General features: G+C 42.7%; 1 protein-coding gene across 4 annotated transcripts in view; it reads left to right on the top strand.

Moving 5' to 3' along the window:
- The window catches only part of cbfa2t2 (CBFA2/RUNX1 partner transcriptional co-repressor 2), a 101,023-nt gene extending 88,179 nt beyond the window's left edge, over window positions 1-12,844 (top strand). For 2 of the 4 annotated variants that reach the window (XR_015492890.1, XR_015492892.1), the window contains exons 7-13: window positions 1,154-1,239; window positions 2,648-2,855; window positions 4,755-4,823; window positions 7,648-7,838; window positions 8,258-8,872; window positions 9,604-9,859; window positions 11,647-12,844. Coding sequence is in view for 1 of the 4 variants with exons in the window: in NM_001365483.3 (NP_001352412.2) it covers window positions 1,154-1,239; window positions 2,648-2,855; window positions 4,755-4,823; window positions 7,648-7,838; window positions 8,258-8,521 (818 nt within the window). In the remaining 3 variants the exon portion in view is untranslated. 4 annotated transcript variants of the gene reach the window in all.
- Window positions 12,845-13,918: the final 1,074 nt, after the last annotated feature.

The raw sequence follows: 13,918 nt of genomic DNA, 5'->3' as shown, positions 1-13,918 counted from the left end.
AGAAGTAGTCACACACACATATACATACACATACACACACGCACACACACACACACGCACATACATGCACTAATAAGTACTCACACACACGCACAAACACATATACATACACATACACATATACATACACACACACACACACACACACACACACACACACACTCATATACACACACGCACACACTCATATACACACACGCACACACAAGAACACATGTGCACATCCACATACATACACTACTAAGGAGAAGTACTCACACACACGCACACACACCTATACATACACATACACACTCATAAACACACAAGCACACATACGCACACACGCTTGCACACACACACATAAACACACAAGCGCACATACATACACTACCAAGAAGTACTCACACGCACATATACATATACATACATACACATACACATACACATACACACATGCATACACACACACACACACACACACACACACACACACACACACACCTATAATACACATTCATACACTACTAATGAGAAGTGCTCACACACAAACATGCACATACACATACACGCGCACACACACACACACACACACACACACATACACATGTGCATACAATACTACTGAACCAACGCCTTTGACTAACTGGTACACAAACACACACACGCACACACATACACATACATACTTTTACACTCATACATATACACAAACACATAGCGCCCTCTACTCACTACTACATATACACAAGTACATACACATACACACAAACATACACAGACACAAACATACACACACACATACACTATTAAAGAAGATGTGCCCATGACTCACAGCTACACACAGTTCAGTTATTAGATCATTACCAACCAAACACAACTCACAGAAGTCGGGTGGAAACTATGCTAATGTAGGACTGTCAATCATTAGCAATGGGCGGGGCTTAAACAATGTGACATCACATTGCTTAGAAAATCTAAACTGCGTGTCTAATGAGACTCGACTTAACGTGACATCTGATTTAATGTGGATTAGAAAATAAGGAGTGGGTGGATTTGATCAGTAGAAGGATGCCAACACACATTTATGTCCAAACACCACACAGCAGAGAATCTTACATAATATGTGTCCTTTAAAGAGATTTCTGACACACTTTTGTGCTGATGTGTTCAGGCAGTAACGGAGGCTACCGAGAGGAGCCTGTAGACCACAGACTGACGGAGAGAGAGTGGGCTGAGGAATGGAGACATCTGGATCATGTAAGTCTACGCTTATGGAGAATCTGCTAACATCTTTAAAGAGCCATGAAACCCCCTTGTTTCAGCAGGGTGTTTTCACACCTCTACTTTGGAAAAAGTCAGAAAAGTGGGCGTGTCCAGCTTTGTTTAGGGGGGAGTGTCGGAGGAACTAAAGTGGGATGGTGTGGGAGTGTCTATTTGGGCACGCGCTGACTTTCAGAGTCAAAACACACACAAACACGGGAGAAAGTGACTGTGTTTACATGGACATCTGTAGTCGAATTATTTGGCAAATTATTAAATGGTGGACTTTAACTGCAGTTCGGCTCTTTCATTCAGGGAATTCATTCATGTCCCTCGCGACAAACGAGATATTTGATTCGAGGAGCTGCTGTAAGCGTGTATTTTTCATGCAATGTTTGATACCGCACGGCGAATGAGAGAAAAAAAACCCTCCGCATTTCCCGGAAACTTAGATGCACACGGCAGGTAGCGTCAGAAAGCCGCGTGTGTTATTCCGGTCACAAAATGCGGTGAAAATCCTACACGAGGTTAAAGTTTGGTTATGGTGCTAACATGTTTACACTCGGTGCAATAGTTAGTTTGATACAAACAAACTGAATAAACAAAGAGCACTGGTCGCTCACTTACCAAATCTGTAGAGACAGGACAATCACCAGCAACTAGAGCCGCGTCTTTATTAAGAGGAGACTACAAGCGAATCCAAATCTCAGCGTTTGCAGATGAGAACAGCTCTCAGGTAAACAATAATCCTCCTTAGACACGCAAGTTATTGTTGTCGAGCGTCGCGTACACTGTTAATCCACACGTGACTCCAGCTGAGCTCTCACAGAGAGAAAATGAAAACAAAACTTAACGGCAGCAAACTATAAAAGCAACACTTCACGCTTGTTTTGCCAACACAACGTGGCGTCTCTGTCGTCTAAACACTGTGACAGTAATGAATATTAATGAAGTTGCACAATAGAGCGCGCTGATTGGTTTGAACCAAGCCTTACTCATGCATTAATGCAGCACACTGTAAGACGTAATAAGACACACTCTGGCTCAGACGCTCAGTCTGCACGCTGGAATACACGCTATTATGTCATGACCGTGACGCAGCTCAAAAATTCGTTTCAAACCGGGAGTACGAATTTGCTTGAAATAACGCAAAAACAACCAATTCATACTTTTTAGTGAAATATAGGTGTCCTAATAGTGTTTTCAGCAGCGTGGGACACATATACCACTGTCAACAGCTCATAAAATGTGTTTTGGTGTTTCGTGACCCTTTAAGTAAAATAAAGTAACATCTTTATTCGACTGATAACATTTATTTCATTATTATTACCGTAATTCTTTTTGGATCGAGATCTGTGGTGAGATTAGTCTCGTGTGCTGATGTTTTTGTGTGGTCTGGTTGAAGGTGCTCAACAGTATTGTGGATATGGTGGAGAAGACGCGGCGTTCGGTCAGCGTCCTGCGCCGCTGTCAGGAGTCCGACCGAGAGGAGCTCAATTTCTGGCGCCGTCGCTCAAACCCACATGACGAGGGACGCAAGAATGGGAACACACCCGTAAACATCCCGTTCAGCAAAACACACAGCCCTCTGTCAGCAGAAGGAGTCAATGCAGGTCAGTCAGACTGCTTCAACATTGACCTTTTGTATATGTTTTATAACGCAGCTGAAATTTGCGAGATGCTCATTTAAACGAATTGTTTTAAAGTCCGCGTGAAACGGAAGTTGCCAAGACTTAATTTCAGTGTGTGGATGTACTTGAACTGAAATGGAATATTGAGTAGGAGGTGTGGCCTTATTTTTGCGCATAATTTCCTCATCGCTAACCACTGTAAAAGGGGTGTGGCTAAGAATATTGTGACTGAAGAGTCAAACTGATGTCATCAGAGAATGAGCCAATCCAAAGGCAGAATCAGATGCTCAGACTGAAGATTATTTTGCAGTGGATTATCTTGCTCGGATTAATCAGAGTGTTGATGTACTTCCAAGTGAAATGGATTATTGATTAGGAGGCGTGGCTTTATTTTTGCGCATAATTCCCTCATAGCAAACTAACAGCAAAAGGGGCGTGGCTGAAGTGTCAAAACATTAACCTTTTGTTATTGCCGCTGACATTTCAAAACGCAGCTGAACTTTGCGAGATGCTCATTTAAAATAATTTTAATTATTTTGAAGTCTGCGTAAAAAAAGGAAGTTGCTGAGACTTAGTTTTTAGTGTGTTGATGTACTTGAACGGAAATGGAATATTTAGTAGGAGGCGTGGCTTCATTTTTGCGCATAATTTCCTCATCGCAAGCCACTGTTAAAGGGGCGTGGCTAAGAATATTGTGGCTGAAGAGTCAAACTGATGTCATCGGAGAATGAGCCAATCCAAAGGCAGATTCAGATGCTCAGACTGAAGATGGAAGATTTTTTTGCAGTGGATTATCTTGCTCGGACAGGAAGAGGGGCGTGGCTGAAGTATCAAAACATTGACCTTTTGTTATTGCCGCTGACATTTCAGAACGCAGCTGAACTTTGCGAGATGCTCATTTCAACTAATTATTTTAAAGTCTTCCTGAAAAGGAAGTTGCTGAGACTTAATTTCAGTGTGTTGATGTACTGCCAAGTGAAATGGAATATTGAGTAGGAGGCGTGGTTTTATTTTTGCGCATAATTTCCTCATCACAAACAAACGGTAAAAGGGGTGTGGCTAAGAATATTGTGGTTGATAAGTCAAACTGATGTCATCGGAGAAAGAGCCAATCCCCTCCTTAATTCCCTCATAACTAACTGCAAAAGGGGCGTGGCTAAAGTGTCAAAACTTTGACATTGTGTTGATGTACTTCCAAGTGAAACAGAATATTAAGTAGGAGGCGGGGCTTTATCTTTGCATATAATTTCCTCATATCAAACTAACAGTAAAGGGCACTGTTGTAGAGTTTTGAAGTTCCCCCTAGTGGTGTTGATGGTCAACTACAGTACTAACATAGTTATTCCCAGGCTCCTAACAGACTCTTGTGTGTGTGCGCGCCTGCTGATGGAGCAGGTGTTGTGTATTTGAGTCCAAGCTGAGAGAATGTGGTCTGAAGCGCGAGGTCTGGCCGTGTTCCTCATCTCCATCTGTGAGCGAACACTGGCCAAAACTCTCCTTCAGCTCATGTCTCTGCTGATGTAACGTGTGTGTTTGGGTGTGTATGTGTGACGGTCATGTCTCTGCTATTGTAACGTGCGTGTGGCAGTCATGTCTCTGCTAATGTTGTGTTGTGTGTCTGTGGCGTTCAACGTGTGTCTCTGCTAAAATAAAGTTGTTGTCGTTTTGGTATCTTTGCTAATGTAACACTCACATTTGTGCCATTTCGCTCACATCTCTGCTAATATATTGTGTGTGTGTTTGTGTTCATCTTCAGTCGTTGCTAATGTAACATTTTTTATGGTGTTTAGCTTGTGTGTGTGTGTGTATGTGTGTGTGTGTTTGTACCATCCGGCTTGCGTCTCTGCTAACGTAGCGCGCGTGTTTTTGTGTTTCCCGCAGACTCTCCGAGGGACGTTCCCCTGCGCGCATCCTCTGGATACGTGCCTGATGAGATCTGGAGGAAAGCCGGTGAGGGCAGAGACCCAGATGCACCCTGGGAAACCTGTTTTCTCCTCCACCACCTGTTCCTTATGCTCATTCCTCATTAATCACACTTTCACATGTTAAAACAGTTCACAGCATGCATAAAACTGATTTATTATTTCTATAGCTCTTACACACACACACATAAATATATATATATAGCTGGCATTTCTATGTGGAGTTTGCATGTTCTCCCTATGTTTGCATGGGTTTTCTCTGGGTGCTCTGGTTTCCCCCAAAAAACATGTGGTATGGGTAAATTGTGTAAGCTAAATTGTCTGTAGTGAAAGATTGTGTATGGGTGTTTTCCAGTGGTGGGTTGCAGCTGGAATGGCATCCGCTGCGTAAAACATATGCTGGATAAGTTGGCGGTTCATTCCGCTGTGGTGACCCCTGATTAATAAAGGGACTAAGCCAGGGATGTCAAACTCAATTCCTGGAGGGCCGCAGCCCTGCACAGTTTAGTTCCAACCCTGCTCCAACACACTTACCTGTAGGTTTCAAACAAGCCTGAAGGACTCAATTAGTTTGATCAGGTGTGTTTAATTAGAATTGGAACTAAACTGTGCAGAGGTGCAGCCCTTTTGGAACTGAGTTTGACACCTGTGGACTAAGCCGAAAGGAAAATGAATGAATATATATACATACACAGTGCATCCGGAAAGTTTTTTTCAGCGTATGATGCCACAAGCTTCGCACACCTGTCTTTGGGAATTTTCGCCCGTTCCTCTTTGCAGGACCTCTCAAGCTCTATCAGGTTGGATGGGAAGCGACGGTGTACAGCCATTTTCAGATCTCCCCAGAGATGTTTAATAGGATTTAAGTCTGGGCTCTGGCTGGGCCACTCAACGACATTCACCGAGTTGTTGTGAAGCCACTCCATTGATATTTTGGCAGTGTGCTTTGGGTCATTGTCCTGCTGGAAGATAAAGCGTCGCCCAAATCTGAGGTCAAGAGCACTCTGAAGCAGGTCTTCATTCAGGATGTCTCTGTGCATTGCTGCATTCATCTTTCCCTCTATCCTGACTAGTCTTCCAGTTCCTGCTGCTGAAACACATCCCCACAGCATGATGCCAACACCACCATGCTTCACTGTAGGGATGCTGTTAGCCTGGTGATGAGCGCTGCCTGCTGTTCTCCAAACGTAACGCCTGGCATTCACTCGAAAGAGTTCAGTTTGAGTCTCATCAGAGCAGAGAGTTTGGTTTCTTATGGTCTGAGAGTTCTTCAGGTGCCTTTTGGCAACTTCCAGGCAAGGAGTGTCGTCCGTCTGGCCGCTTTACCATACAGATGCCTGATTGGTGGATTGCTGCACAGATGGTTGTCCTTCTGTAAAGTTCTCCTCTCTCCACAGAAGAATGCTGGAGCTCAGACTGAGTGACCATCGGGTTATTGATCACCTCCCTGACTAAGGCCCGATCACTCAGCCTAGATGTCCAGCTCTAGGAAGAGTCCTGGTGATTCAAACATCTTCCACTTGCAGATGATGGAGGCCGCTGTGCTCATTAGAACTTTCAGCAGCAGAAATGTTTCTGTAACCTTCCCCAATCCTGTCCTGGAGGTCTACAGACAATTCCTTTGTCTTCATGCTTGGTTCGTGCTTTGACATGCACTGTCAACCCTGGGACCTGATATTGACCTTATTCTCCGCAGATGAGCGGACGCTGCCATTTGAATATTTTTGGCTCGAGACTTCCGGTCTCATTCACTTCCATTCATTTTTAGACATTAAAAACTGCTCGTTTCGCTGTTTGATGTTGCAAACTGATATTTCCTTATTATATTATTCTACTTGGTCTGTATAGTCATGCAAACATTTGTTTGTAGAGCAAGTAGTTTGACCGTTTTTTGCCGTTTATTATTCCTTGTCGTTTATCCCATAGGCGACTGAAACGGAAGTTCTAAGACAATCGCGAAAACAGGCGCACTTCCGCATTTTAGAATAAGGTCAATAGACATGCCTTTTCAAATCATGTCCAATCAAATGAATTGAGCACAGGTGAACTCCAATGAAGCTGCTGAAACATCTCAAGAATGATCAGTGGAAACTCTCCGGATGCACTGTACATATACATATATACACATATACATTTATGCTTTAAAACAGATTCAAGGTAGTAAACAGAAAAGTAATGCAGAAAATTATGCACACAGCTTAAAATATGGGGCATATTTTAGTCTTAAGCAGCTCTAAAAAGACATTATGGTAATTCAGCATCATTTACATATGCATTTATTAATTTTCCTTCAGCTTAGTCTCTTGTTTATCAGTGGTCGCCACAGTGGAATGAACCACCAACTATTCCAGAATATGTTCTACACAGCGGATGGCCTTTCAGCTGCAACCCATTACACTCATACACTATGGCCAACTTAGTTCATCAATTCCCCTATATCGCATGTGTTTAGACTGTGGGGGAACTGGAGCACCCACGCCAACATGGGGAGAACATGCAAACTCAACACAGAAATGCCAACTGGCTCAGTTGGGACTCGAACCAGCAACCTTTTTGCTGTGAGGCGACAATACTAACCACCGAGTCACCATGTCGCCCTACTGCATAAAGTCAAAATGATTCACTCTCGAATTTTGTTTTCTTTTTCAATTATTTCCCAAATGATATTCAACAGATTAAGGAATTTTCCACAGTATTTCCTATACTTTTTTTTCTTCTGGAGAAAGTCTTATTTGTTTTATTTCGGCTAGAATAAAAGCAGTTTTTAATATTTTTAAACCCATTTTAAGATCAATATTATTAACCCCCTTAAGCGATATTTGTTGATATGAATATGTGTTTATTCACTCCAGAGGAGGCAGTGAATGAGGTGAAGCGTCAGGCGATGGATGAGGTTCAGAAAGCCGTGGCTGAAGCCGAACAGAAAGCCTTCGAGATGATCACAGCCGAGAGAGCAAAGATGGAGAAAACCCTCGCTGAAGCCAAGAGGAAGGCCACCGAAGACGCCATACAGGTCATCAATGAGCAGGAGGACTCCAGCGAGGTCAGAATTTGATTTATTTCAGCTAGAATAAAAGCTGTTTTTAATTTTAAAGCCATTTAAGGTCAATATTATTAGCCTCCTTAAGCAATATTTGTTTTAGATTGTCTACAGAACAAACCACTGTTATACAATGACCTGCCTAATTACCCTAACTTTACCCTTATTAACCTAGTTATCCTTTAAATGTCACTTTAAGCTGAATACTAGTGTCTTGAAGAATATCTAGTCTAATATTATGTGCTGTCAGATCAAATAAATCAGTTATTAGAGATAAGTTATTAAAACTATTATGTTTAGAAATGTGTTGAAACAGAAATTGGGGAATAAAATATAACGGAGAGCTAATAATTCAGACTTCAACAGTATATGAAGTTAATGAATACTAACGGTAATGTCACTGATGTGTGTGTTTCTCTCAGTGCTGCTGGAACTGTGGTCGTAAAGCGAGCGAGACGTGCAGCGGCTGTAACGCGGCCCGATACTGCGGCTCCTTCTGCCAGCATAAAGACTGGGAGCGACACCATCTGATCTGCAGCCCAGGCCTCCAGAACCAGCCCAAAACCATGAGCCGCAGCCAGGCCAAAACCCCCATCCCGAGCCCCAGCCTGGAGAAGAACAGCTCCAGAGCGTCCACACCATCCACACCTGCGTCCGCCTCTACACCAGACACCAGCGCACACTAAAACACAAGGAGAAATATCTGAACACAAAACAGTAAAACACTAAACAGATGACGGATCAGACGGAGGATGGAGTTTGCTCACTTTTCAGACGCTGTTTTATTTGGTGCAAAAACTCCTGGAGATTCAATCTACCGCACAAAAAAAGTTGTCAGTGTTTTGTGAGAGATGTTTGTTTGTGTGTGTGAGGGATTGTTTCTGTAAATACAATATCAGAGCAATATAAAAAACAAAACAAAAGTGACGGATTCACCAAAGCTGTCAATGCTGTGACATGTTTATCATTACTATATGACGATATTATCAGAGTTCAGATGGAAAGTGAGTGTGGCAACCAGTATAGAAATCTGATACGTGCACATATATATATATATATATATATATATATATATATATATATATATATATATATATATATATATATATAAACTGGCCACTTTATTAGGTACACTTTACTAGTACCAGGTTGAAATCACAGCAGAAATGGAGACTCATCAGAGCAGGCAACGCTTCTCCAATCTTCTATTGTCCAGTTTTGGTGAGTCTGTGTGAATTGTAGCCTCAGTTTCCTGTTCTTAGCTGACAGGAGCGGCACCCGGTGTGGTCTTCTGCTGCTGTAGCCCATCCGCCTCAAGGTTGGACGTGTTGTGTGTTCAGAGATGCTCTTCTGCAGACCTCGGTTGTAACGACTGCTTATTTGAGTTACTGTTACCGTTCTATCAGCTGGGACCAGTCTGGCCATTCTCCTCTGATATCAACAAGGCATTTGCGCCCACAGAACTGCCGCTCACTGGATATTTCCTCTCATTTGAACCATTCTCTGTAAACCCTAGAGATGACTGTGCGTGAAAATCCCAGTAGATCAGCAGTTTCTGAAACACTCAGACCAGCCCATCTGGCGCCAACAACCATGCCACGTTCAAAGTCACTTAAATCCCCTTTCTTCCCCATTCTGATGCTCGCTTTGAACAGCAGCAGATCGGCTCGACCATGTCAACATGCCTAAATGCATTGAGTTGCTGCCATGTGATTGGCTGATCAGAAATTTGTGTTAACCAGCAGTTAGACAGGTGTACCTAATAAAGTGGCCGGTGAGTTTATATGCTAATTACATTTATGTAACTTTATGTTTGAATTTAATATAAAGTTTATGAAGTATGTATGTCAGAATGCAACATATTTCATCAAAATACTGCAGAAAAATGGCTGTTTACATAATATATGTGTACTATTAACTATAGTAGTAGTATAGTACTAGTCAACTGATATTCATTTTCATTTCAGCTTAGTCCCTTTATTAATCCGGGGTCGGCACAGCGGAATGAACCGCCAACTTATCCAGCATATGTTTTACACAGCGGATGCCCTTCCAGCTGCATCCCATCATTGGGAAATATAGTGATAAATTATAATAAATACTGTAGTGTACTTCAGTTTTACTGCTGTGGTTTACTATGTACCTACTAGACAATGTCAAACTACAGTATTGGGTCATTTGCCATTGTCTTACTTTAAGTCTGGGGCTGTCCAAACCCGGTCCTGGAGGGCAGTGTCCTGCAGATTTTACCTCCAACTTGCCTCAACACACCTGCAAGGAATTTTCTAGAAAGCCTAGTAAGAGCTTGATTTGCTAGCCCAGGCAGGCACGTGCACACATAGGGCTCAACCTGTGCAGTGCACATGCCCCTTTTAGTCTTGGATTGAAAGTGCCCTTCCAAATTGATCAAAAGTGCCCCCACGAGAACCCCCCTCCCCCCTACCACCCTTCAGTAGGTGCGCAACAACACCGCTCTTAAGTACGCGCGCTCCCCGCTCCCCAAACCCCAACCACCGCTTTACAGTGCGCGCGCGACGACGACGACGACAACTGCAACAACAACAACAACCCCCCCCCCCTTTAAAAAAATATCCTGCACATGCACTTTGGACAGTCTCTACAAAGGGCCTGAGCCCAGGTGTGTCTGATTGGGGCTGGAACTAAACTTTGCAGGACACCGGCCCTCCAGGACCGAGTTTGAACATGCCTGCTCTTGAGTTGTTGGTTTACCATAACAAGTGCAAGTCAAGCGTTGCCGAACTGCATTGTGGATCCGTTGGCGTCGCTTCAGAGGCGTTGCTCACTGCAGAAAATGGGGCTAGCTCAACTTTTCAAGTGCAGACGGAAGCGTCAGCCAATCAGATCGCTGTATGCAAATACACCAGCTAGACAGTGGCCTATTGCTGACTGAATTTCATTGGCTGATGCTGCTATGACGATCGCTTCAACCCCAACTTCAGACACGCCTTCAGTCAAGCGTTGACGCTGAAGCCCCGTGTGAATGGGGCATAATGGATCAAAAACACTGTAGTATTTACTATAAATTGCTATAGTATTTTTCCCAACCAATGAAAATACAAATATGTAAATATACAGCTAATCTATTTATTTATAGGCAACACAGTGGCTCAGTGGTTAGCACTGTCCCCTCACAGCAAGAAGGTCGCTGGTTTGAGCCCCAGCTGGGTCAGTTGGCGTTTCAGCATGGAGTTTGAATGTTCTCCCCGTGTTGGCGTGGGTTTCCTCCGGGTGCTCCCGTTTCCCCAACATTCCAAACACAAGTGGTACAGGGGAATTGATTAACTAAATTGGCCTACACGAGTTCACTCACATATATTTGACTGAATATAATATAAATATTTGGTGTGCTGTCCGGGGAGAGGGCTCTGAGCTCGGGAAGACACCCTAACCGTGTTATTCCCCTAAAGAGAAGATAGGGTCCGAGCGCAGTGTCTAGGCCGACTCCAGAACGCTCCCCCCTCAGATTTAAAAAGGTATCTGGTTTAATAGTGTGGAGTTGGAGTGGTGGAGGAACGCTGAATTCAAGAGAAAACAGAGGTAAGAAATGTTTGAGGGCGAGGCAGTGGCGCAGTAGGTAGTGCTGTCACCTCACAGCAAGAAGGTTGCTGGGTTGCTGGTTCGAACCTCGGCTCAGTTGGCGTTAACTTAGTTGGAGTTCTTGTTCTCCCTTCCTTCGGTGCTCCGGTTTCCCCCACAGTCCAAAGACATGCGGTACAGGTGAATTGGGTAGGCTAAATTGTCCGTAGTGAATGTGTGTGGATGTTTCCCAGAGATGGGTTGCGGCTGGAAGGGCATCCGCTGCATAAAAACTTGCTGGATTAGTTGGTGGTTCATTCTGCTGTGGCGACCCCAAATAAATAAAGGGACTAAGCTGTCAAGAAAGCATCTGTTTGACTATTTATAGGGGTTTGCTCTTGAGCTGATTGGATAATAGAATGATTGTGTGTGTGATGAATTAGCCTCGTCTAAAGCTGCGGTCACACTAGAGTTTGTGTGTGCGAAATTCTGTCGTACAGCGATGCGAAAAGGGGCGGGATTAAACAACATGATTAGACATTAAAAAAATTGCTCCATGTTTTAAATTTCTGTCCAGAGAGGTCATGTTTTGATCCTCGATTGGTCTCACGCAGTCAAGTGATTCGATTTCGAACTTTGCAGCGCAGCAACCTGCGAAATTTAACGCATGACACCGCATTTCCGGTCTGACGCATTTGTGTGCGTATGAATGGAAGTCTATGGGAAGAAAAGCCCAGTGTGACCGCAGCTTAAGACTGATCGTGCTCCTCCCGAAATGTTTTATAAAACATCACAGAGTGTGTGTGTGTGTGTGTGAGTGAATGAGTGTGTACGGGTGTTTCCCAGTACTGGGTTGCAGCTGGAAGGGCATCAGCTGCGTAAAACATAATCTGGAAAAGTTGGCGGTTCATTCCGCTGTGGTAACCCCTGATAAATAAAGAGACTCAGTAGAAAGGAAAATGAATATATTATAATTATGTGTATATTATTTAAACAGCCTTTATTGCAATATTTTTAAAGATATTCCATAATATATACATGTGAAATCCAAACATGAACATGTAATACGTGTAATTTGCATATATAGACGTGTATTAAATTTCTATAAGGGAAATACAGACTTAAAAACCACTTCTGAAAATCCACCAAATCCGTAAAGCAGGGAGTTTTTGTGTGTTTCTCATCATGCAAAGCTCAGATCTCAGGAGGATGTTTTATGTATATATTTTATTTTCGTGTAGAGTGTTAGACGGCTTCTTTTCTTTGATTTCCACATCGACGTCTTCTACTACCTTCGATCCTTACGGTACTCCACATGTTGATTTATTTTTGCATCATAAGAATGTGTAAAGTATAACGGTGCAAGAGAATCTTTATTTTGTCAGCTACTCTGTGACCATTCAGTTTTTTCATTAAAGAATTCTTGAATATTGGTATGAAGTAGATATTAAAAAATAAAGACATAAACCTGACCTCAGGGCTTTGATGGTTGTTGTGTTTGTTCTATTATATCTCATTCAGATTATATCTACACTACCTGACTTAAGTCTTGTTGTCTATCCCAGTTGTAAGAGCAGCAAATAATAACTTGACTTCTAGTTGATCATTTGGAAAAGTGTCAGAAGGTGGATTTTCCTGATGAATCATCTGCTGATCTGCATCCCAATCATCACCAATACTGCAGAAGACCTACTGGAACCCACATGGACCAAGATTCTTACAGAAATCAGTCAAGTTTGGTGAAGGAGAAATGATGGTTTGGGGTTATATTCAGTATGGGGAGATCTGCAACATCAACAGCCTGAGGTATCAAGACATTTGTGCTGCCCAAACCACAGGAGAGGGACAATTCTCCAGCAGGATAGCGCTCCTGCTCATACTTCAGCCTCCACATCAAAGCTCCTGAAAGCAAAGACGGTCAAGCTGCTCCAGGATTGGCCAGCCCAGTCAACAGACATGAACATTATTGAGCATGTCTGGGGTAAAATGGAGGAGGCATTGAAGATGAACACAAAGACTCTTGATGAACTTTGGGAGTCCTGCAGGAACGCTTTCTTTGTCATTCCAGATGACTTTATTAATCAGTGATTTGAGTCATGTCAGAGATGTATGGATGCAGTCCTCCAAGCTCATGATGGAGTCAGACACAATATTCACTTTGTCTCCACTGCAGCAGGACTTTATATTCTATACTGGACATTATTTCTGTTCAGTCACAAGACTTTAGTCTAAGCAGAGTCAGACCTTACTGTCCTGATGAAATCAATAAAAATCAAGACATGTTTAGGTTTTATTGTGGTCAAATAAGTGTCATCTAGAGGCCTTTTCCTTTTATATAAGCCACTTCTGATACCAAATGATCAACTAAAAGAAGTCAAGTTATAATTTGTTGCTCCTAAAACTTATAGAAGCGACAAGACTTTTGTCAGGTAGTTTATATATATATATATATATATATATATATATATATATATATATATATATATATATATATATATATATATACACACACACACACACACACACATGCACTGGCATCATGGCAA

The sequence above is a fragment of the Danio rerio genome, chromosome 6, assembly GCF_052040795.2.
Source record: "Danio rerio strain M-AB ecotype USA chromosome 6, GRCz13ab, whole genome shotgun sequence".
Taxonomy (NCBI): Eukaryota; Metazoa; Chordata; class Actinopteri; order Cypriniformes; family Danionidae; genus Danio; species Danio rerio.
Note: the sequence above shows the minus strand (reverse complement) of the source record. Positions and strands in the feature narration are given on the sequence as shown.